Source organism: Archocentrus centrarchus, chromosome 12 (genome assembly GCF_007364275.1).
Source record: "Archocentrus centrarchus isolate MPI-CPG fArcCen1 chromosome 12, fArcCen1, whole genome shotgun sequence".
NCBI lineage: Eukaryota > Metazoa > Chordata > Actinopteri > Cichliformes > Cichlidae > Archocentrus > Archocentrus centrarchus.
This window is the reverse complement of record NC_044357.1, coordinates 7,324,842-7,349,634: the sequence shown is the minus strand read 5'-3', so window position 1 is coordinate 7,349,634 and position 24,793 is coordinate 7,324,842. Positions and strand designations below refer to the sequence as shown.

The following is a 24,793-nucleotide window of genomic DNA, read 5'->3' as shown; positions in this document are numbered from 1 at the left end:
CTGCATTTCTCAAATTCAAGCTTGGCATTTGTTAGCACTGACAGACTGTGTGTAGGCTATTGGACCAAAGTCCCTCGGTCTAAACCAGAAGGTTGTCTGTGTGGCTGTGATAAAACATGTCATAGACAGTCTAATTTAATGTTGAGGAGGCTTTTACAAACTGAATAACAGCAGACAAAGAATTGACTCCACACACTCTGTGGGGACTCTTGGGCAAACTTACAATAAAGCTGGCTGAGAGAGTTCAGGCTGTGCTGCAGAATAAAGGTGGACTTCCAAGCTCGTTAAAATTGTACAAACTCTGTTTTACTTTATATGCTGTAGGTTAATGTAGGTTTGCAAACATTTCAATAAACTGCTGAGCCTATTTACAATTATCCCAGCAAAGAAATGAGGGGTGGCTTTTGCACAGTACTTTAAATATTTGTCAAAGCGACACCCTCATGAACATATTTGAGTTTGTTTTTTTTTTGTTTTTTTTTAACTATTTAGAAGTTTAGTCTGTAAAAATTTATGTTTTTTTAATCAAATGTTTTGTGTGTTTCTGGTGACTGAAGCTGTCAAATGAAGGTTGGAGATGTTGAAGGCAACAAGTACGGGCACTTTTCTGTACGTGAGAAAATTTCTTTTACTCATGGGGGAAACATTCAGTTTTTTTTTCATTATAAGTTAATAAAAGCAACACAGTGGAAAACATATTCAGTGCTGATATCAAAACATGTTTTAAATATAAAGTATCAGTCAAAGGTTTGGACACACTTATGCATTCATATGAATGTGTGAGTGCCTCCAAACCTTTGACTGGTGCTCTATATGACAGGAAAATATGTTTTAAGATTCAAACATAGTATACTATAATATACTACACTGTACTATAATGGCATTACATTATAATTGGGTTTCTTTTACTTTTGTGTTTAAATGACATTTAGCTGTATTTAAAAGGAATGTTAGTAAGTAATGAATATTTATTATCTTGATTTTGATTAACATAGACGACTTAAAATTAAAAATATGTTTCTCTGTAGATTCAGGCTTTAATGAAGCAAAATGATTTAACCCCCCTTCTGTTTACTATTAATAATTTTACTTTGAGAGGGACAGTGTTTGAAGCGCAGGGAGAGGGAGGAAGCGTGAGTTTGACCCGTGTGGGAGGAGGGAGGTGTGGAGGAATAGTGGGAGGAACTTGTAGAGTTGCCTGCAGAGTTCATTGAGAACTCGGAAGGCAGCAGGTTAACATCTATGAACTGAGTCCAGCTGAAGACTTTCTCTCACCCATCTCTCTCTGTGTTGGATTTACTCTTTTCTTGGATATTTATTTCAAGACAACACCTGGATTCATCAGCTGCGGATCTATGCGAACCCAACGTGGGAGTCAACGACGTTTGTGAAGTTGAAGAGGAGGAATGTATCGTTTCTTTGTGAAACTAACATTTCTGATTCCAGCAATCGCCATCACGCAAGGTAAACAATTATCATTATAATTTTTTTTTTCTTTTTTGGGTGGGGTGGGGGGGTCACGATGCATGCATGACCGAGACTCAGCAAGGAAACTCGGAGCAATTAAGTTAAGTTTGTGGATTGTAAGGGGAAAAAAAGCTCCATTTAATTGATTTGTGTGGTGTTAACAGCCTTATTATTAATTATGATCAGAGTATTCAAAGGTAGAAAAAACTATGGCATAAATAAATCTCGATGAAAGTTTTAGAGCTTTTCTTGGTCGTGGGAAAGTGAAGGAGCCAAAAGCTGCAGTGCGCTTGGCTGACTCCACCAGTGTTCGCTAAATGAAGATGTTGCGAGTTATTTTGTCTGCACACGGAGAGCAATCACACTAAAGCAACTGACCTCACGCTTTACTCTTTGGACATAACATTTGGGCTGTTTAGGATGCCCCCCCAATAAATAAATAAATAAATAAATAAACTAAACTCATAGATCCATCAAACGTCCATTATTTCTTTATTTTTAAATTTTGGTTAATAAACAGGAATTGCGTATTATTAAACAATTTTTAATTCTTCTCAGAACACTTTGGTGTTAAATTTGAGATAATGGAAGTTGGTGCGTGTGTTGGGGCAGAGGGACGCGAAAGCAGATTGGAGGTGGGGGTGGGGGGGTGCAAGGGGGAGAGGCACCTTTTGTCCACAAGTGTGGGAGAGTGTTGTGAGTGCCGGGTTGGGGGTGGAGGAGGCGCTGTTATTCCCGTCTGCCGGTAAACAATACCCGAGGAGAGTGTTTTATGGCTCGTGCTGCACTATGATTTCTTTTGTTCTGCATCCGAGCCCCGCAGCTGCTGCGCTCTCCCCGCAAAAGCGTGCGCTCCCCAAAGCCACGCACCACGCGCTCTAGCCTCACCGGTGTCCACTCGCGGGCTTCCCAATATCCCCTGCGGACACTTGTGGAACAAATCAATTTAAAGATCGGGACGTGCAAGTGCGCGTGTGCATTAAAGTCTTAAATTCATGTGAATAAAGCTGTGTTAGAAAAAAACCCCAAACACTTAACTGCAGAATACTTCCCTCCTGATTACACCTGCAGCCTAATCCTGATTAATCCCAGTTTGTTGATTACCCACTGTATGCACATGGGCTGGAGTAAATATGTGTTTTAATATAATTTTATGCATTCAACAGGTCTGAAATGCTCCCTACCCACTGAATCATGCCTAAATGGAGGAAGATGTGAAGCCACCCCAAATGGAAATGGTGAATGCAAGTAAGTAGCAGCCTAAAAGCAACATGTGAATCTCCAGATGCTGCACTACAGACAGTAACAAAACATTATGGCTATTTTTTTGTGTTATTTGGAATTTGTATAGTAGTTGTAGTGCAATGTGGGGCAATCGTGGTACTTGAAAGTGCTTTTCGGTTGGGAAGAAAAGAGGCCACATATTCCCCCTTTAATTCCAGCCTTTGAGCGGACTCTGTGCTCAGCAACCAGAGGCCCTTAAGTTTCCTCTGGGCTGCTGTGGTCCTGTACCCCTCCAAGAGTTGCATTACTCTCTGCACACATTCCCTGAAAAGAAAAGACTTTAAAAGAAGTGAAGAAATGAAAAGCGAGCACAGCTTCAGAGTGTTGGGGAGATGAGAGAGGGGTAGCTGGACAAAAGCCCACCGCCCCCACCTTAAGCAGCCCGCTTAATGAATGCAAGTCCCCCTTTGCCGGCAAAGTGAGAGGACGCGTCCAGTCCTAAATCTTGTTTTTCTGCTCTTTCATGGGCGACAGCTGGGGCTCGCCCGCCGCCCGTCACCCATTGTCCTGCAGTCAGAATAATGCTGTGTGACTAATCTGAGTGGGGCTTCCCATCATGCCACAGCCACCCCAAACACCACAACACACACCAAACCCCTGCCATAACCTCCACCCCGCCCCCACCCTTCCAAAAGGTTTGTCTCCTTCATTCTGAATGCACCCCTCCCCACACACACACACACATACACACACACACACACACGCTTGTGATCTCCATTTGAAAGCCAGATGGCTGTGAAATGTAATTGGATTGGATGTCAAGAGAGTGAGATTAATTGGAATAAAGTGCAGAAATTTTGAGGGTGAACAAGTGGGAACAGACAGAGAGGCAGGTTGTGGGCTGTTTGTTTAAAGTATGGATTGATGTTTATGGGTGAGACATTTGATATGCTAACATATTCCTTTGAGCTGACCTTCATGTAAGTCTGTCAGGAGCATCCATTTCAATCTTGAATGTGCAATAGGACAAAGGAAGGGGTAAAAAAAAAAAATGGCCTCATCTTTTATCTGGTCTGAGGTAGAAACTGATGTCTTCTGAAAGCATCTTTATGTGTGATTTTCAGTTGAGGCATCACTTTCTTCCTCTCTTTAACTCAGAGGTGGCCTGGTTTGCCCTCGGGGCATGTGATCATGGCAGGCGCTCCTCTGGTCTGTGGGGACAAGGGGGAGCTATTGAAGGGCCTATGCTAGTAGCCCAGGGGCACACACACAGTCACACACAGAACCCCGCACGTGTGCGCACACTCTCGCACAGAAACTCTCTCCATCCTCCAATCCCACAAAGCTGTTATTGTGTTCTTCATCTCTGCTCAGTCCAATTAAAAACAGACAGGATAAGAGCATCACTTCACCCACCCACGCCGTCTCTTCCTCCTGGCTTCCCTCTCATTCATCATTCATCCTTGCCAAGCTAAACAGCTATCAGTCATGGATGGCACTGCGAGATTCAGGTGTCAGAGTACAGCGTCTGCAGCAGAGCAATGGTCCACCTTGTGTTTTTGTGTCACATTGTCACAGCAAATTTGCTTTAAATTTGTGCTGATGACACATGGGTGGAAAGTCCTCTCGGTTAGAAAGACGAGGGGACTGGCGCTGTGACAAAAAAAGGGAAACCAGTGCTAGGGTTGAGTTTAGTTGAGGGTGTAGTTTGTAGTCACCTTCAGGTAATGTTCATTGGAAGGTCAGCAGGTTAAAATGCTTCAACCCCACACAGCCAGCTATTGGAAGTGCCACCGAGTCATGTTCTGCTTTGTGGTTATGAAACATATGGTGGCACAGTTTTGTGTGGTAGGACAGATTTGAATCCTCTTTTCGGCACAGTTCCCACGAGTGCGAGAGTCAAATCACATGAAGAACCAGGTTAGGCTAGCTGTGAGCCGTGGTAATCTGATGTCTTTAATGGCTTTAACCGAACAATGCGGAAACGGAATTGGTATCCTCACAGAAAGGATTTTTCCCTACTTCCTGGTTTTACTTCTCCCCCTGCTACATCATACCTTTGGGAAACTCATCAGGAAAAGAACTAGGATCTTCTTTTTTAGTCTGGGGTACACTTTTTAAAATTGAAATATATGATTTTAAGATGATTTTTAATCCCAAAAAATATTTCAAATTCCACAAGGGTCAAAACCTCTGGGGATGGTAGTTCAGCTACTACTAGTTAGTTGTTTTAATTCTTCATGACTGGATTTAGCTACTACCCTACTGATCTGGAGCATCAAATGAAATTGTTCTTAAAAATTTTTTACAGTCAGAGGAGTCAGCCTGTTAGAGTAAGGCTCAATTTAGCTACAAAATAGCAGTGGCTGTTTTAACAGGTCTTTTACTGTGTGGTTGACTTATTGGTTTAGAAAGTACATTTCCTGTGCTGTTTTTAAATTGAACCAGAATATGGTCTGTATGACAGCAGAAGAAGAACAAAGAGGGAACATGAGAACAGCTTAAAACCTTTAAACGGAACAACAATCGTGTTTCTTTGATCAAACACAAATCTCATTACATTAAAAGGTTGAGTAACTTTAGGGGAAGTCAGAAAGTTCATGTAAATTGTGGTGGTATAGTATTTGTGGTGGTATTGGACGTGGAAACAGCAACAAGCGTCTGCAGCGGGGAAGTACTCAGTCACGATTCTGTGAATTAAGAGGTTATCTGAAGGTTTGGGGCTTCCTGTTTCCCATGAAGCTGCTGCCGTCTTTTAATGTAGGCATCTTTAAAGTATACGGGCACAGCGTAGAGCGAGTCAAATTTAGTTTCCATTTGTCAGACAATTTGTCAGATAAGGGCAAAGTCAGGTTAAAAGGTTGTTGCCCTCAGGCTGTCCTTTGCGTGACAGATTCACTGTTGATGCTCATTTGCTGAATCAGACGCCGTTTCGGTCAGAGGTAAGTGTTAAGAATAAACTCAGAAAACATCTCAACTGTCACCTACATGCCTCGAATACCGCAAGACAGAAATAGGCTCGACGAGAGAAATTCACTTAGTCTGACGTGGCTGGTAGAGGGAGCTGTATGGCGTTGTATATTGATGATAATATCTCTCAACCACAAACTAAAAAGATTTTACACTCTCCCTCAAAGACCACTGCTCTTTGTTTGTCCTCCTTTAGGTTTACCAGGAAGGTCTTCGTGAAGGCTCGGCTCCATGCAGCCTTACATGAATCAGGGACATACAAGTGCATAGTGGGTTTAAGGTGCCTGCTGGTGTTGTCTTTTTATTGGGGGTTTAAGCTCTAATGCTGCCACTCCCCTGGTTGGGCCCATTCCCCAGATGCCAGGGGCCCCTTCTGATATAGCACTGAAAGAGGCTGGTGGTACGCTGTGGAATTAGATCCAATCTTCTTCCTACATGGAAGCAAAGTTGATATAAAAGTCTCAGAAAAAAAGATACTGAATTGTATATAGAATTCAAAGACATTTTCTCCCATTTACTTTTGGCATGGCCTCTTAGATTACTGATCTGGATATCCTTAAAGCAGGAGAATCAAAGCTGTGCTGTCAGTGCAGAGAAATAAAGGGGTATTTTACTGGGTGCTGAAAGCTCACATCCAGCAGTGCAGGCTGTCAAATGTAGAAACTCTTCTGCAAGGTCAGTATTAGACAACATGTCCTGATCTTTTTAGTAATTGCACGTATAAGAGGGAGTGTTATCTGGTTGGGCTGTGGGTTACCCTTTGTTGTCCCCATGCAAACTGGTCTTTCTGCTTAAAAAACAAGAACTTTGGGAGAAAAGTAATGATAAACTAATGTGTTGTGGTAACATACATGTGCCCACCTGACTGATGGTAATCTAAGTAATAGACTGCAAGCTACTCCCGTCGTTTGTCCCTGATAACCATCACAAGAAGTGGAATGGCAGGCAGGTGTTTTTCCTGGTTTGATTGTGAGGTGGGATGTTTTCACAGTGTTGTTAAGTGAGTGCAGCATAACAAGGTGCATGACAGACACACACAGCCAAAGTTCTGATGAGTGTTTGTTAAATGGAGTTTTATGAATGAAAGAGAGCTCACCGTCATTAGCCAGGCAGGTGCTAGATTCTTTTATACAGTTTAACCTATTCAGTTTTATTGGCTTGAGTGGGCGCAAGAAGTGTATGGCTATTATACAACATTTTTTAAAAGTACTGTGTTTCTCACTACTGTATATTATTATTATTGTTATTATAGTGGGATTTGAAAGACTTTCAATTCCAGTGCATTTCCCATTTTCTCTATTTTAGCTATATTGTCCTCCTCTGTGGGCACCGGGGGTCACATCTTGGCTAATGATAAGACGCATCCAAGGGAACATCAACTAACCAAAAAACCAAATGAGAAGGAAAAGGCTGAAACAAATATGTAAAAGAGACAAAAGAGGGAGTGAGAATCAAGGAGAAAACAAAAAACAGATGGTAATAGTGTAACACTTTCATTAGCACCGTGAAAGGAAACACCAAGTTATACATGCGTTTGATTACTGTACGTCACTCTCAGTTATTTTGCATAACATTTTCCACAGCAGTGGCATTTCCAGCGCACAGTTGGATAAATTTTTGTCAGAGCATAAAGTCACCCCCAGAGTGACAGATGGTAGATCAGGCCCAGCAGGGAGAGTGGAGAGAGGGAAGAGAAGGCAAAGGGGCTGTCCCACAGTCACAAAAGTGTTTAGGGTCAGAGGTCAGGGAAGCATCTGCTCTGGCCTGAGGGGACATTGCATCGCTGGGAGAGACCTGTTGCTGTGGTGTGTGCTGCTGGTCTTTTCAGCATGTGGGTGGATCTTTATCTCTGACTTTAGGACAAACATGATCTATTACAGTCAGAGTGCACAAGGAAATTGCACAAGCGCACACCCTCACACATGCGCTCGCACACACACATGCGCAACATTAGTAACACCTCGGTTTTATCATAGTGGGTGAGATTTTTATATCTCAGCAGTGAATAACCTTTATGACATGTTCAGTGTCTTTTCTTGCTGACTTCAAAGCCACCCCAAATGCTTTTACAATCTTCTGCCAATTGCACCTGTCTGGACTCCCCCCGTGGGGGCACTGATAAAAACTCCCCGTTGGTCTCACCTGTCTAAGTAAACAACAGAGTTTTCAGCAGTCCTGTGCAACAAAAGGAGAAAGCTGGAAAGGGCAATTTGCTGAAAGTTATGAAAAAAACAAAAACATGAGAAAACAAGTCCATGGAAAACTGAATGTGAACTGAAATCAGAGAAAACTAGAAGGAAACAATGTGTGTAAAAGGGGAAATTAAAAAAAAAAAAAAAAGGAACAGGTAAGGAAGAGAGGAATTAAGAATAAGTCGTGTGGTTTGGAGACACAGAAGTTGCAACAGCTGACTTCACATGGGTTCTTTATGTCCCTGGAGGAGAGGTTGGTTTGTCAGCACCCCTGTCTGAGAAGGGGACAGAAGGGAGGGAGAGGAGGAGGAGGGAGGATGAAGGGGAAGGGGGAAAGGAGGAGGAGGAGACACGAGGATGGGGGGGGAGGAGAAGAAGTCCTGACCAACAGCTGCCTTCATTAACATGCGCACCTGCTCCCTGTGGAGATACTAGGAGGCCAACAGATGCCCTCCCTTACACATAATACTCAAACACTCAGGTCACAGCTACACACAGTCACACAAGCCCCAATTCAAACATAAACACTTTTCTGCTGACTTTAAATACTCCCTCACGTGACAGATGGGACTTCAGCGTTAAGTATGGGCTGCATATGAAATGAGGTCCGTGAAGTTCACAAATGGGAAACTAAAAACAGTGAATTTCTTGTAATTTTTGGTGTAAATTGATTTTTTTCACAACCACCTAGTAATAGGTGTGGGTATTGCACATCTTTGTGGAACTTAGAAGTATTTGTTCAACTGATCAACCACTTTGAGCTATGTGACTTAGCAGTAGCAGTCCTTGGTCTGGGCAAGAGGGAAGCAGGCTTAGGGCCTGAATGCAGAGCTTCATATTGGTCATCCATGGGCGGCACAGTCCCCTTGATCTCTACAGTCATTCTGGATGAGTGTGGACAGCATGGGGGTGAAAGGTAGATGGGAACAGGCTGTTAGCCTGCTAGAGTATTTTGTGGTGTCTGTTGTCCCAGCAGAATGTGTTTTCAGGGTTCTGAGAGAGGCTAATCCAGAGAGATGCATTAGAACAACATGTTGTCCCCGTCCCACTGCAGTGGGACTTTGCTGGGCGGGAAACTTTCAGTTCCCTTCTACACACCCCCCCGTTTGTTTTCAGACAATTGTTCCCATGATTTAAACAACAACAACAGCTAAAAGATCATGTTTTCTAACCACTGCTGCTCCCTCTCCTCGGTGTGTGCTCCCAGGTGTCCCAGTGACTACATAGGCAGTCGATGCCAGTACACAAATCCCTGCAGTCCGTCACCATGCCGCAACGGTGGCGAATGCCATGCTGTTTCCCATGGCAATACGTTCGATTTCCGCTGCGTGTGCCGCCTGGGTTTCACTGACCGGCTGTGTCTGACCCCCACCAACCATGCCTGCATGAGCTCCCCCTGTCGCAATGGAGGGACATGTCATCTCACTGCCCTCAATGCCTACCGCTGTGACTGTCCACCTGGATGGTCTGGTAAGTATCCAGATGTCTCAGACTTCATGAGATGACTATAGTTTTCTTGCCCTTTTTTTCACCCATTTTAAATGATCTCTCTTTTACTGTATTACCTTCCAGGTAAAACCTGCCAGGTTGCCAACCCATGTGCTTCCAATCCATGTGCAAATGGTGGCCTGTGCTCAGCCTTCGATTCAGCCTATATCTGTAAATGCCCACGCGCCTTTACTGGTCAAACCTGCAAGCAAGATGTAAACGAGTGTGCCCAGACCCCCTCTCCATGTCTCAATGGTGGCGTATGCGTCAATGAGGTGGGCTCATACCACTGCCGTTGTCCTCAAGAGTATACAGGCCAGCACTGTGAGAACCCTTACCTGCCATGCAGTCCCTCACCATGCCAGAATGGCGGCACTTGTATCCAGAAGGGGGACACCACTTACGACTGTAGCTGTCTTCCAGGTAAGACACAAACCTGTATTTATACAGTAATGGTAGTTGCCACATGGAGTTGTGCATGGTTAGTGTGGCAATGAAACACATTTTTTTTTTCCTGTTACATCAGTTGACCTAAAAACCAGTTTGTTGTTGTAGTGAAATCTGATAGGGTGGAGTGAGTAATCTGGAGTCACCCCCTTCCCCTCTCTCTCTCTGCCAACCTGCACAGACAGGATGCAGTTACACAGACGTTTCCTTCTGATAATCTCCAGCAAGCCCCCACAATGCCAGAGAAACCCACATACACATGAACATATAGATTTACACACCCTATTCATGAGGTCACAAAAATATCTTGTTTTTCACCTCAACACTGCCAGCCTGTCTGCCACATTTATTGTGTAATGTTGTGATAACTGCTGTTAGAGTCAAGACACCAGATGTTTAGAAAGCACAAGGCAATATATATGTGTAGGTGCTGGGAAATAAGACATGAAGTTATAGAACAGGGGGTGACGATCAGAGATTGTTACAGCAAACCACATCAGCTATGAAAAAAAAAAAGTGCTTTTAAAGTTTTCATTTGCCTTTGTTTTTGTGTGATTATGTGCCTGTGGTCAGCACAAAGCCTGTTGTTTGGACATGCAGATGAATGAGTGATGTTGTGTGTTAAAGTTTAATTCACGCTGTGCGTCTGTCGCGGGTGGCTTTGCTGGAATGTGTTTAGATAGTGAAGTGGTACAGGCACCTGCAGAGCTGTGGGTTGATTGTTAAGCAGGCTATCATGCCTATAAAACACCCACACAAGCCTTTGATGTTAACAGAGGAAACTGGCTGCACTGTCATTTACAGGGCATTAAAACACTCTGCCACGAGGATATATCTTTTTTAAGACCACAGTCACAGGAAGGAAAGGTCTGATTATTAACCACAGTCAAGTGTTGCAAGATCTAATATACATTTTTACTCTTTTGCTCTCTCCCTGGTCAACAGGCTTCACAGGCCACCACTGTGAGCATAATATCGATGACTGTCCAGGCCACAACTGCCAGAATGGTGGTGTTTGTGTAGACGGGGTGAACACCTACAATTGCAGATGCCCACCTCATTACACAGGTGACCTTTCACTTAAAGGCTTTTTTAAAATCACACTATAACATTTTAAGTGAATTAATGCAAAAGTAAAAGTGCTTATACCACCCCCCCCCCCCCCCCCTCCCCCTCAGGTCAATACTGCACAGAAAATGTGGACGAGTGTGAGCTCATGCCCAATGCATGCCAGAATGGCGGGACATGCCATGACACGCACGGTGGCTATCACTGCGTCTGCGTCAACGGGTGGACGGGCGACGACTGCAGCGAGAACATCGACGACTGTGCCAGTGCAGCTTGTCATCATGGTGCCACCTGCCATGACCGCGTGGCCTCGTTCTTCTGCGAGTGTCCTCATGGACGCACAGGTATGACTCTTGTGGCTCTTCCAGGATCGTTGTGCAGACAAATCGTGATCTTAATGTATGGAGAGTAAATGCAATACATCTATGCCTACAGGTCTGTTGTGCCACCTTGATGATGCGTGCATCAGCAACCCATGCCAAAAGGGCTCCAACTGTGACACCAACCCAGTTAATGGCAAGGCAATATGCACCTGTCCCCCAGGTTATACTGGATCAGCCTGCAACCTGGATATTGATGAGTGCGCTCTAGGTAAGTTGTAAAGTTAGCAGCTTCTGTCTTATAGTTTGGATTACAAACTTAATCCTTTGGCACCTAACATGCATAAATGATTTAAGATTCAACAGAACTTGTACCTTAAATGTTTTAGGTGCCAACCCCTGTGAGCATGGCGGTCGCTGCCTCAACACAAAGGGCTCCTTTCAGTGCAAGTGCCTTCAAGGGTATGAAGGGCCTCGCTGCGAGATGGACGTCAATGAATGCATGTCTAATCCTTGCCATAATGATGCCACCTGCCTGGACCAGATTGGAGGGTTCCACTGCATTTGCATGCCAGGTAAAGCATTAGTTTGTAATGCAAAAAGAACATTTTTACACCTGTTTTTTTTTTTTGTTTCTTTTGTTTGTTTGAACCATTTGAGAAATGATTAAGCCCTATGGTAAGATGAGAAACGTGATCTGATCTTTAACTCCCACTTCAGGATATGAGGGTGTGTTCTGCCACATCAACACAGATGAGTGTGCCAGCCAACCTTGCCTCAACAATGGCAAGTGCATTGACAAGATCAACTCCTTCCACTGCGAGTGCCCCAAAGGTAAAAAAATATCTGGACTACTAGAGCAAAACTTGTTTCTGGGATCGCATTTTAACTCCCTTTTTTGATGAGACAATGGGAGCAAAGAAAAGAGGGTATAAAAGAGTGGATCATTAACTATCTATCAATGAGTATTGTACATGTGGTTCCCAGACTGAAAGCAAATGATTTACTTATGGTGTCAGTGAAGCGTTTACGAGTGCACTGGACAGAGCAGACCAGGCTGCAGAAACATTTACATATTTGGCGGGCAAGAGAGTTTGTAAGAGCTTAGCGCCAAAATTAGGGGGCAGGGATTGGTTTATAGCTGGTAAGCTGTGGTCCATTGTGATGTGGTTTGAAAGAAACATTTCACTGCACAGTAAGAGCCAAAGGGGGGAAGGGGGGTGTGTGTGTCGTGGAATGGTTTGTTAGGATTTTCAGCGTCCCGCAGCCTATTTTTAGATGCAAATTTGTTTTTTCTTCTAGATTTTCACCAAATATCTCTGACCAAAGGAATTTGCTAAAAAAAAAATTTCTTAATATTAAAAAAAGTTTAATTCTCGGTTTTAAAAAATACATCTGCAGGTTTTTCAGGGAGTCTGTGTCGGGTGGATATTGACGAATGTGCTAGTACCCCCTGCAAGAATGGAGCTAAATGTACTGATGGACCCAACAAGTACACTTGTGAATGTGCCGAAGGTACACCAAACTACTCATTTCTTCTCATTTATTGTGTAATCTTGTTTTTCTTTCTTAGAAAAGAGTTGCCATTGTTAAATCTGTTCTCCTACCTTGCAGGATATACAGGGCAGCACTGTGAGATTGACATCAACGAGTGCTACTCCAATCCCTGCCATTATGGCACCTGCAAGGATGGCCTGGCCTCCTTCACCTGTCACTGCCGCCCGGGCTACACTGGCCGCTTGTGCGAAACCAACATCAATGAGTGTCTAAGCCAGCCTTGTAAGAATGGTGGCATTTGTCAGGACAGGGAGAACACATACATCTGTACCTGCCCTAAAGGCACCACAGGTGAGATTTTAGCTATTATTAAATAACTTAAATTCTTCCAGTGAAAATGTCTGCACTTTCTTTATGTTTTTTATTACTTGTATTCCAATCTACAGGTGTCAATTGTGAGGTGAACCAGGATGACTGCAAGAGCAAGCCCTGCAACTACGGGAAGTGCATTGACAAAATCAATGGCTATGAATGTGCATGCGAGCCCGGTTACACAGGTAAGCACTGGGTGGAGTTTACAGGTGCAGGGGGATGGTCACCTGAGCTTTGGGAGGGGTAGGTAGAACAGGTGGTTGGCGGGTCCATTCCTGTGGAACAGTGGTGTCAGATTGCCTGTGTGGGATGGAGGAGAAGAGAAAGGGAACACAGCTTGATACTTGAACACAGCACACACAAAGCACTAACTTTGTTTGCCGTCTGAAAAGACTGTGACGCTGAGCTTGTAAAGAGTCTGTAAACTGATACTTTAAAAGAAACTGGCCTTTAATCACATATCTGATGGTTATTAGTGCATCTGCATGACAAATCAATTAACACTTGATTTGCTATGCGGGTCTAACTGTAATGTACTAAAATACATAACTTTTATGACAGGCATATTTCAACAAGTGGACCACGCAGAGCCGGTTCTGACTGGTAGTGGCTATGTGATTATGCTAAAACAGGGGGGAGGATGGGTGGGGGAGTGTGTGTGTGTGTGTGTGTGAGGACTGGTGTGCAACCCCCTCCTCTTCCTCCCCTCTATCTTTTTGTGCTGACGGGGTGAGTGTGGAGGGCACGGCAGGACTGAGAGACAGAGAGACAGAGAACTATTGTAACTGAAGATCAGGCAGTTGGGCCCTCCTCTCCTGACTGATGAAGAGCATAGGAGGGGGGAGCTGGGTAGGAGATGGTGGTAGTGATTTTTTTTTTCTTTTTTGGGGGGGGGGGGGGGGGGGGGTGATTGTTACTCAGCCGTGTGTGAAATGAGTCTGGCCTTCTGTCCCTGTAAACAGCCCTCAGTGAGGTTAGCTGTCCTGGATGGGGGGTGGTATATATGTGTGTGTGCCTGCCACCCCCCCCTTCAGCTTCAGCTGAAACACTCCTTATGTCTATTCAACAGGGCCCCATTCAATCAATGTAGGAGAGGTAAAAGAGTCTCGGGGGGCCACCAGGCTCGATGCACATTGGTGCTGCTACAGCATCTATTTGTTGATAATTGAGAGATTTTGTCTCTTGTTCCAAAAAAAAAAAAAAAAAAAAATTAAAAAAGGATTACCTCAGCAACCAAATTATGAAAATGATACCACTCTGGAGAGTGTCCAGCTGTTTGGATTACATAATGGTCAGCTTAGATATTTATAATTTTAGATCACTGAAAAGAAATATTTGCAGCTTTAAAACTGATTTTTATTGTCTTACAGGAGCAATGTGTAACATCAACATTGATGACTGTGCCATCAACCCCTGTCACAATGGGGGCACATGTGTGGATGGCATCAACAGCTTCACTTGCCTGTGCCCAGAGGGATACAATGACGCCACCTGTTTGTCACAGGTGGATGAGTGTAGCAGCAACCCATGCATACATGGCCGATGCCAGGACCTTCTCAATGGGTGAGTACGATTTCAGGTTTTACGATGAGTGAGCAGCAAACAAAATAAATAAATAAATAAATAAATAAATATATATATATCTCACCGACACATCTTTAATTTCTGCTAAAGATACAAATGTACCTGTGACTCTGGCTGGAGCGGGCAAAATTGTGACATCAATAACAATGAATGTGAGTCCAACCCGTGCATGAATGGAGGAACCTGCAAAGACATGACCAGCGGATACCACTGCACATGCAGAGTCGGCTTCACTGGTCAGCTTCAACCCTTCCTGTCTTTTTCTTTTCATTGGCTCACAGATTGAGTGGGGAGTCTTGTCAGCCTACATCTAACCCAAGTGTGCTCTCTAATTTCACTGCTGTAGGTCCTAACTGCCAGACTAACATCAATGAGTGCGCCTCCAATCCCTGCCTCAACCAGGGCACTTGCATCGATGACGTGGCTGGATACAAGTGCAATTGTTTGCTGCCTTACACCGGTACGACGTGCGGCTGCTTATCTTTCACTCAAAGAATTGCAACTGTTAACTGGATTGTTCATTTAGTTCGCAGCTCCTCCTAACTATTTGCACAGGTTTGACAATATAAACACCAACTTCATGTTTCCACTCAAGAGGTTTATGCTAACATATCCTGTGTTGTTTTTGAAAACATCGCCCAGCGGCTACTGACAGGGATGTCTGTTTTTGGCGGCTCTGTGTGGAAAGATCTGCTCGTCTGCTTTGCAGGGATAACAGCGTGTGTGTGTTTTTTGAAATAACAGGCCACAGTGGCTAATATAAGCCAGAGACCCGGACACTGCTCCGAGCACTAGTCCCACTTCCGCCATGTCCTGTTTCCTGTCTAAGAACAAACAATAGCAGGAAACAGGAAGGCCTTTCCTGTTTGGTTAAGATGTCATGGAAATGGATAAGGAAGTGGAATGGAAACTGGAATTTAGAAATTCACGTAGCTTTTAAAATAACATTTTTGCAGTAATTGAAACTTGGTGATTTCTATGTATGTGTCTTTAGATATTCAAAGCAGCTGCTGTGTATTGCCAAAGTGATGCAAACACTAATGTTTTTTGTCATACCAGGTGAAAACTGTGAAACCCTACTGGCCCCCTGCAGCCCCAGACCGTGTAAAAATGGTGGAATATGTAAGGAGTCTGAAGACTATCAAAGCTTCTCCTGCATCTGCCCTGAAGGATGGCAAGGTATACATCTAGTGTTTCTGGTTGTTTGGTTGCATGTGTATGTAGTCAGTCAGTCTATATATTCACCCGCCAGTGCAATACATTTTTTTCTATCTTTTTCTTTTCCTTCAGGTCAAACATGTGAGATTGATATCAACGAATGCGTGAAGAGCCCATGTCGCAATGGTGCTCTTTGCCTAAACACCATGGGAGGCTACCAGTGCAAGTGCCAGCCGGGTTACTCTGGCCAGAAGTGTGAGACAGACATTGATGACTGCAAACCAAGTAAAGAACACATCTGAAGCCTCACAGGTTCCCACCTTGTGTTTGACTTAAAACAAAAGTGGTAATTGTGTTTCCTCGTTTCTGTGTTTCAGATCCCTGCAGTAATGGTGGTCTGTGCCGCGATGGCATCAACAGTTTCACATGTACCTGTCTGCCCGGGTTTCGTGGTGGCAGATGTGAGCAGGACATAAATGAGTGTGAGAGTAACCCCTGTAGGAATGGGGCCAACTGCACCGATTGTGTCAACAGCTACACCTGCACCTGCCCACCTGGCTTCAGTGGGATCAACTGTGAGATCAACACCAATGACTGCACTGACAGGTAGCTCCCCCTTGTCAGCGCAATCTGTAATTATGTAACTGTGCTGAATAATTGACCCAGAGGCAATTAATGAATTAACATTTCTTATTTTCTTGTTTCAATAGCTCTTGTTTTAATGGCGGCACCTGTGTGGATGGAATCAACGCTTTCACCTGCTTGTGCTTACCTGGATTCACAGGCAGCTATTGCCAGTATGATATCAATGAGTGTGACTCCAAGCCGTGCCTCAATGGAGGCACTTGTCTTGACAGTTATGGGACCTACAAGTGTACCTGTCCTCATGGCTACACAGGAATCAATTGTCAGGTAAGGAGAAATCTATTTTTTTTGTGTTATCACAAGGGTAGGGTTCTGGGCTACTTTCCTACACTGCCTACATCTAAGTATCGTCTCTCTTTTTTATACCAAATTAGAATCTTGTGCGCTGGTGTGACTCTTTCCCCTGTAAAAATGGAGGCTCGTGCTGGCAGCAAGGTGCCTCTTACACCTGCCAGTGTCAAACTGGATGGACTGGCCTCTATTGTGATATCCCAAGTGTTTCCTGTGAGGTCGCAGCCAAACAGCAAGGTTAGATCATTTCGATTATGTGGCAAAGCTTTTAATATTAAATTTGCTGAAGTCTGGTGTGCACTTTGCACATTCTGTAACTCCTCCTTTGTCTTTGATTGCAGGTGTTGACGTGGCTCACTTATGCAGGAATTCAGGCCAGTGTCTGGACGCTGGAAACACACATTACTGCCGCTGCCAAGCTGGCTACACTGGGAGTTACTGCCAGGAACAGGTGGATGAGTGCTCGCCAAACCCTTGCCAAAATGGAGCCACCTGTACTGATTATCTAGGAGGATACAGTTGTGAGGTAAAGGATATATGAGTAATTCAAAGTTGAAGGACTAAATCACATGAAAATTTAAGATATGAGATAGAGCTCCATCAGCTAAGTCAGCTTTACACGATAGGCGATTGTCACCAAATATACCATACTTATAAATTTTTCTTTGTCAGTGTGTCCCTGGCTATCATGGTGTGAACTGCTCAAAAGAGATCAATGAATGTCAGTCTCAGCCCTGCCAGAATGGAGGCACCTGCATCGATCTAATCAACACCTACAAATGCTCATGTCCCAGAGGAACTCAAGGTATCTGCCAGTTTGGCTTATTTGCATACATATATTCTCAAAAGTATATTTGAACAACTATGGTATAATAGGTATCGACGGGGTGTAACCCAACTTTTCTGTCTCCTGTAGGTGTCCACTGTGAGATTAATTTAGATGACTGCAACCCCTCCAGTGACCCACTCACAAACGAGCCCAAGTGCTTTAACAATGGCAAGTGTGTGGACCGCATTGGAGGCTACCAGTGTCTTTGCCCACCGGGTTACGTAGGCGAGCGCTGCGAAGGTGACGTCAACGAGTGTTTGTCAGATCCCTGTGACCCCAGAGGGTCCTACAACTGCATTCAGCTCACCAACAGCTACCGGTGTGAATGCCGCACTGGATATACAGGTACTGGATGTGCAACAGCAACAAAAATACTCCCAAGAATCCAAATATATTTAAAAGAACCTGACAAGTACATTTTGCTTTTGTGCTACAGGTCAGCGTTGTGACAAGGTATTTGATGGCTGCAAAGGAAGACCCTGCAGGAATGGGGGGACATGTGCTGTTGCCAGTAACACACCTCATGGTTTTGTCTGCAAATGCCCACCTGTGAGTATAGACTTTCTGCTTAGAAAATTGCCTCTTAAAAAGTGCTTTTATGCTAAAGCACAATAATCACAAACTTTATATATTTCTGCCACTTTAGGGCTTCACTGGCTCCTCCTGTGAGTATGATTCACACGCATGTGGGAGTCTGAATTGCAAGAATGGTGGGACATGTGTGTCAGGCCACCTGGGCCCACGCTGCCTGTGTCCTTCAACCTTCACTGGACCTGAGTGCCAAACCCCAACTGACAGCCTCTGCATCTCCAACCCCTGTTACAATGGTGGCACTTGCCAGATAACCCCGGATGCTCCATTTTTCCAGTGCAGCTGTCCTAGCAACTTCAACGGCCTGCTGTGCCACATACTTGACTACTCGTTCGTTGGAGGGTTCGGCCGGGACATCACCCCACCTCCGGAGGTGGAGGTAAGCTGCGAGATTCCACAGTGTGACGAGTGGGCAGGAAACCACATCTGCGACTCGCTGTGCAACAATCACGCCTGTGGCTGGGATGGAGGAGACTGCTCGCTTAATTTTGATGATCCGTGGCAAAACTGCTCCGCTGCTTTACAATGCTGGCGGTACTTCAATGATGGGAAGTGTGATGGGCAGTGTAACAGCCCTGGGTGTCTCTACGATGGTTTTGATTGCCAAGGCCAAGAAGGACAATGCAAGTGAGTATCAAGGAAATGTTTTGTGGATTTGTTAAAGATTTGAGTTATCGTACCAGAATATTAACCCAATCTTGTTCTGTTTTTCAGCCCCCTGTATGATCAGTACTGTAAAGACCACTATGCTGATGGTCACTGTGACCAGGGCTGCAACAATGCAGAATGTGAATGGGATGGACTGGACTGTGCCAACAACATGCCAGAGAAACTTGCTGATGGACATTTAGTTCTTGTGGTCCACATTCCCCCAGAACAGCTTAAGAACCGCTCTTCAGCCTTCCTCAGAGAGCTCAGCAGTGTCCTCCACACTAATGTGGTGTTCCGCCGTGATGCCAAAGGAGAACCCATGATCTTCCCTTACTATGGCAATGAGCAAGACCTTGTTAAGCATAATGTGCTGAAGCGCTCTGCAGATGGCTGGCCCGACTGGGCTTCAATGCCAGCCAATGTTTTGGGTCAAGTTAAAGAGGGTGTGTCTTCCATTGTCAGCCCACGGAAACGCAGAGAGCTGGATCCTTTGCAAATCAAAGGGTAGGCACCAAAAAGAGATCCCACTTTTATCAATGCATAACATTTAATCACTAAATTGGTTTGTGTTCAAGATGCTAATGTGACTGCCTCTCTCTTCTCATAGGTCTGTGGTGTACCTGGAGATTGACAACCGTCAGTGTTACCAGCAGTCTACTGAATGCTTCCAGAGTGCCACAGATGTAGCTGCCTTCCTTGGAGCGCTGGCCTCCAGTGGGAATCTCAATGTTCCCTATATTGAAGCTGTCACAAGTATGTGTCTCAGATGCAGCCTTAGGATTTTGCACACATATACATGTACACGCACACACAAACATGCTGCATTTAAATTGTAAGTAAAATAATTTGATTTAAACAATTATTCCAGGTGTGAGACCTACTCCTTCTGGTTCAGAGCTCTACCCAATGTACATAGTCTTCCTGGGTTTGGCTGCTCTGGGTTTTATCGGCCTGGGTGTTCTGGTGTCCCGTAAGCGGCGACGAGAGCACGGCCAACTCTGGATTCCCGAAGGATTCAAAGTATCAGAGCCAAGCAAAAAGAAACGCAGCGAGCCACTTGGAGAGGATTCTGTTGGATTGAAGTAAGTGCACTCTGAAAGTGGAACATGAAGGCTGTGGCAGTGGGTCAGTGTATTTGTGTGATTTGTATTTGCTGAGCTGTAGGTGGTCTAATCTACAAACTCATTTCAACAGGCCAATGAAAAACTCAGACATGAACCTTATGGATGACAATCAAAATGAATGGGATGATGAGGATCCAGACTGCAAGCGCTTCAGGGTAAGAAGAGTTTGATGTCAGTCTCCATTTGTCCCAATAGATGTTTTACCAAACTTGACCACTGTAAACTTTATCATAATGTTACTGATACTGACACTAACTGGTGTGTCTTTCAGTTTGAGGAACAAGCCATGTTGGATTTGGGTGATCATACAGACCACAGGAAATGGACACAGCAGCATTTGGATGCAGCTGACCTGCGTATTGAAACCATTGCTCCAACACCTCCTCAGGGAGACATAGAGAACGGCTGCATGGATGTCAATGTCAGAGGACCAGGTGTGTACACTGAAAAATACACAGTCATTCTGTATCCTAAAAACACAAGCAAACAAGCAAAAAAAACAAAACAAAAAAAACCTCAAAATTAATTTGTAATCTCTATGACTGACACATGACTGTAAACTTACTATCCCACTCTCTCTTCCTTTTCAGATGGTTTTACTCCCCTGATGATCGCTTCCTGCAGCGGTGGAGGACTGGAGAATGGCATCAGTGAAGAGGAAGAGGATCCATCAGCAGAAATAATCTCTGACTTCATTTACCAGGGTGCCAACCTCCATAACCAGACCGACCGTACGGGTGAGACTGCCCTCCATCTGGCTGCCCGCTACGCCCGTTCAGATGCTGCCAAACGCCTCCTAGAGTCCAGCGCTGATGCCAACGTTCAGGACAACATGGGCCGTACGCCGCTTCATGCGGCAGTTGCGGCAGATGCACAGGGAGTGTTCCAGGTAAATTCTTGCTCTTCATGGGTCTCACCTTCTTGGGAATCCCCTCATCATTTTAGTTTCAGGACAAAGTTTGTCGTAGAAGTGTAAAATCATTTAAACAAAACATCTGTCCTTACAGATTTTAATCCGAAACCGTGCCACTGATCTCGACGCCCGCATGCATGACGGAACAACACCGCTGATTCTGGCAGCCCGTTTGGCAGTTGAGGGCATGGTTGAAGAGCTTATCAACTGTCATGCAGATGCTAATGCCACTGATGAATCTGGTAAGTAAAGTTTTATCAATCTATAATCTCCAGTTTTCAAAGATGGCTTATTGTGCCAGGGTTGATGATAATAAACCCTTTGCATTTGCACTCTCTCTGCAGGTAAATCTGCTCTTCACTGGGCTGCAGCGGTAAACAATGTGGAGGCTGCTTTGGTGCTGCTGAAAAATGGTGCCAACAAAGATATGCAAGATAATAAGGTATGTGAAATGATATGCATGTAATGGAGGTCTTTGACAAGCATTTATCCTTACATTTACATTAGATATTAGTGTAGTGCTAGTGTATTAAGGACCAGTTAAGTCGAAAGAAGATCGTTATTTCCAACTCAGGAAAGCACACCTCCCTGCCCTAACATGTGCTGTACATCGTTGATAAGAACAACAAAAGTATCAGTGACAACAAAGACAACATTTAAGAAATAATACACATAAAAAAAGGCAGCTGAGTTTCAAAGCAGCTTACTAATGCAGCAGCAAGTGCAGGCAGACTAAAGCAGCTTAAATGCTCAGCCCTGTATATGATTTGCCATGACTGCGATTGCTGACTTACGCCTGATTTAGACTTCTTCAGTGAATCTTTGTATAGTCTGTGATGGAAATTACAGAAGTGGCCAACATTGTTGCCGACATTTATGCTTGTGCAGGCGCATTATGTGTTAATTACATTATGTGTTTTAAATGTGGTGCTAGCTGATAGAACCAAATAAAATGCTGGGCCTTTTTCCCTCCCGGGTCCTTTATATATTTCCTCATGTCTTTTCTGATAGTTTCAGTGAGATGAATTTGCTGACACCTGTGAGTCCTCATTGGTGCTATGACTGTTACTCCTTCTAATGAGACAATGATTGCTATTCTCTCACTGATGAATTAAAAAAACTGCAGTGGAAAAGAAACTGGAAATGCATAGAAGGAATGCATAGTACTGATCAGGCCAATCACAGCAGTTACGGGCTGCACTGGCATGACGTGTAGTTACATTTCTAGGAAGGTGCACGTCAGGTTATGCTGTAGATTGCATTGTATGGTTTCAGAGGGGTTTGCTGTTATGACGTAGCTACTCACTAAAGCCTCTATCCCCTGTTAGAATGACTTTGGCCTGCCTTAACTAATGCTATGCTCAATTTTTGGTTTCTTTATAGGAAGAGACGCCGCTCTTCCTGGCCGCCCGTGAAGGCAGCTATGAAACAGCAAAAGTTCTTCTGGATCATTTTGCCAATCGTGAGATCACTGATCATCTTGACCAGCTGCCCAGAGATATTGCCCAGGAACGCATGCACCACGACATTGTGCGTCTCCTGGATGAGTACAATGTGGTTCGGAGTCCTGGACTTCACAGCGCACCCCTAAACACCGCCACCCTCTCCCCACCTCTCTGCTCCCCCAGTGACTATCTTAGCAACCTCAAGCCAAATCTTTCAGTCAAGAAGATTCGTAAGCCTAGCTCGAGTGGAAAAGGAGGAAAGGATGGAGGCAAAGATAATAGGCTGAAGAAGAAAAAGTCACTTGATGGGAAGAATAACTTGCTAGACACATCAGCTGTCCTCTCCCCAGTTGATTCCCTTGAGTCACCCCATGGCTACCTTTCCGATGTTGCCTCCCCTCCCATGGCTTCCCCCTTTCAGCAGTCGCCACCTATGTCTTTAAATCACCTACAAGGGAATGGAGACTCCCACCCAGGCCAGATGAACATGGGTAAAGATATGGGTTGCATGCCTTTCGATCCTAACCCACCCCGTCTCTCCCATTTGCCTGTGTCCAGCCCCAACAGTCAGGGCGCAGCCTCTATAGGTGGTAGTAGAGGAGGACAGTGTGACTGGGTCTCCAGGATGCACCCAAGCATTGGCCAGCAAGGAAGCTTCACCCAACCACCACCGATAACCCATAACATGATGGGTCCTCTGCATGGTGTCAGTACTGCCACTCTGTCTCAGATAATGGGCTACCAGAATCTGCAGACCAGCCATCTCGGCTCGTCCGCTCACATGATGCAGCAGGCTCGCTCACGGCAGCTCCAGCACCAGAACTCCAACACCACTACAGCTGCTCAGTCCTTGAACCAGAGCTTCCCAAATGTTGAGCTAAATGGATCTGACATGCAGCAAAACAACGGCTCAGGCCGCGCTGTGCCCATCCACACGGTGATGCCGCAGGAGACCCAGATCCTTGGCACCCAATTTCTCACCCCGCCATCCCAGCACAGCTATTCAGGCCCGATGGACAACACACCTAACCACCAGCTGCAAGTGCCCGACCACCCATTTTTAACTCCCTCCCCTGGCTCCCCGGACCAATGGTCCAGCTCATCCCCACATTCCAACTTGTCTGACTGGTCAGAGGGCATCTCCAGCCCTCCCACAAGTATCCACTCACAGATGAATCTAATCCAAGACCAGTTTAAGTAAAGACTTGTAAAATGGACTGAACTCTTGGATGGAATAGAATATATTCAAACAAAGTTCATCCAGAAAGAGGCTGAAGAACTTGTTTCAAGACTGAACATTTTGGGGTTTTTTTATCATCAGTTTTTATACTAATGACAAGAACAATTTTAGGAATTTTGTATTTATTTATGTGCTTTTTTCTGACCTGAAAGATAAAGAAGATGCTTTTATATTTATGCTTTAATTTTTTTTTTTGTTCTGCTTTGTTATGTATGGGAATATTAGAAACCATTAAAAGGGAGTGGACATTGGAAGACAGGCTCCCAGGTGTATACACTGGCTATTTATTTGCATCTTGTGTTGATATATTTACTGGATTTATTTTAATATTTTGGTGTATCAGTCTTGACAGATTTTATCTGTGAGTTATACGTTGTTTTATGTTTCTACTTTAAAAAAAAATAGATTATTTTAAAGTTTCAGTATTAATTAATTATATTCTAACCTTGTTTGTCTTTTTAATTGCCACAGTTCTTATTACTAAACTACATTTCACTAAGTCTTATCAGAGTCTGTGTTGATCAAACTTGTACATAAAACATCGCCTCTCATGATGTTGCTTGTTACACTATTCTCTTTAAAAAATGGCAACAGTAACTGAGCAGAGGTAGCAGAGATGCCTTGAAAATGTTGGACCTTAAAGCAGAGAACAAATATCTCCTGCTGGCTAAGAGCTGCTTTTTGTGTTGAACAGCAGTCTTTCTTAGCTGGTGATGAGTAATAGATTTTTGATGCAAGGACTGTTTCTTTATTGCATACTGCATCACAAAGCAGTGATTATATGTTTAACCTGTTATGTGTTAAATTGCAAACCTGTTGTAGAACACTGAAATGTTACATTTGCCACAATTTAAAATAGCGCCAGTGTGCTTTTTGTTTTTCTTAAGAAAAGCAGTGTATGTGTGAATTTTCTTGTAAAAATGTCTTTGAGGTGGGGAAAAATTGTTTGTGAAAGAAACTGGGACCTGTTTGTGTATGTAATGACATCGCCTGCGCTTTTAAACGAGCGCGGTTTAAGATGTCTAAATGTCATGTTTTATAAACTAATCCAGAGGTAACAGATGTTTTTTAAGAAAAAAATAATTCAAAATCAATCCTCATGCAAAGTTGTAGTTTGCAGAGAAATATTTGCTAAATAAAAATGTTTTGTAAAAATGGTCTTGATTCAATAAAAGCTATTGTTAAGCTTTAAAATATGAGTGTCTTTCATAATTTTTTTTTTTTTTTGCTTTTCTGAAAAAGAAAATGCATGTTTGGGTTACTGATAAACATTTTTG

General features: G+C 44.1%; 1 protein-coding gene across 1 annotated transcript; it reads left to right on the top strand.

The window, feature by feature from the left end:
• The first annotated feature begins 1,232 nt into the window (after positions 1–1,232).
• Positions 1,233–24,670, top strand: notch1a (notch receptor 1a). Its single transcript, XM_030742248.1, has 34 exons — positions 1,233–1,464; positions 2,634–2,715; positions 9,061–9,323; positions 9,426–9,764; positions 10,734–10,856; positions 10,967–11,200; positions 11,292–11,447; positions 11,566–11,751; positions 11,897–12,010; positions 12,578–12,691; positions 12,791–13,024; positions 13,120–13,230; positions 14,416–14,608; positions 14,720–14,865; positions 14,976–15,089; positions 15,689–15,808; positions 15,920–16,072; positions 16,165–16,393; positions 16,498–16,699; positions 16,807–16,960; positions 17,065–17,249; positions 17,396–17,528; positions 17,640–17,897; positions 17,989–18,101; positions 18,199–18,770; positions 18,858–19,298; positions 19,402–19,547; positions 19,663–19,876; positions 19,989–20,073; positions 20,190–20,352; positions 20,509–20,807; positions 20,926–21,073; positions 21,176–21,273; positions 22,215–24,670. Exons 1-34 carry the CDS (start codon positions 1,407–1,409, stop codon positions 23,475–23,477), a joined length of 7,443 nt encoding a protein of 2,480 aa, XP_030598108.1. The 5' UTR covers positions 1,233–1,406; the 3' UTR covers positions 23,478–24,670.
• The last annotated feature ends 123 nt before the right edge of the window (positions 24,671–24,793 follow it).

Coding starts and splice junctions, on each gene's coding strand:
- notch1a (XM_030742248.1), top strand. CDS start 1,407: ATGTATCGTTTCTTTGTGAAACTAACATTTCTGATTCCAGCAATCGCC. Junction 2,716..9,060: donor AATGGAAATGGTGAATGCAA/GTAAGTAGCAGC, acceptor GTGTGCTCCCAG/GTGTCCCAGTGACTACATAG. Junction 20,074..20,189: donor CAGACTGCAAGCGCTTCAGG/GTAAGAAGAGTT, acceptor TGTGTCTTTCAG/TTTGAGGAACAAGCCATGTT.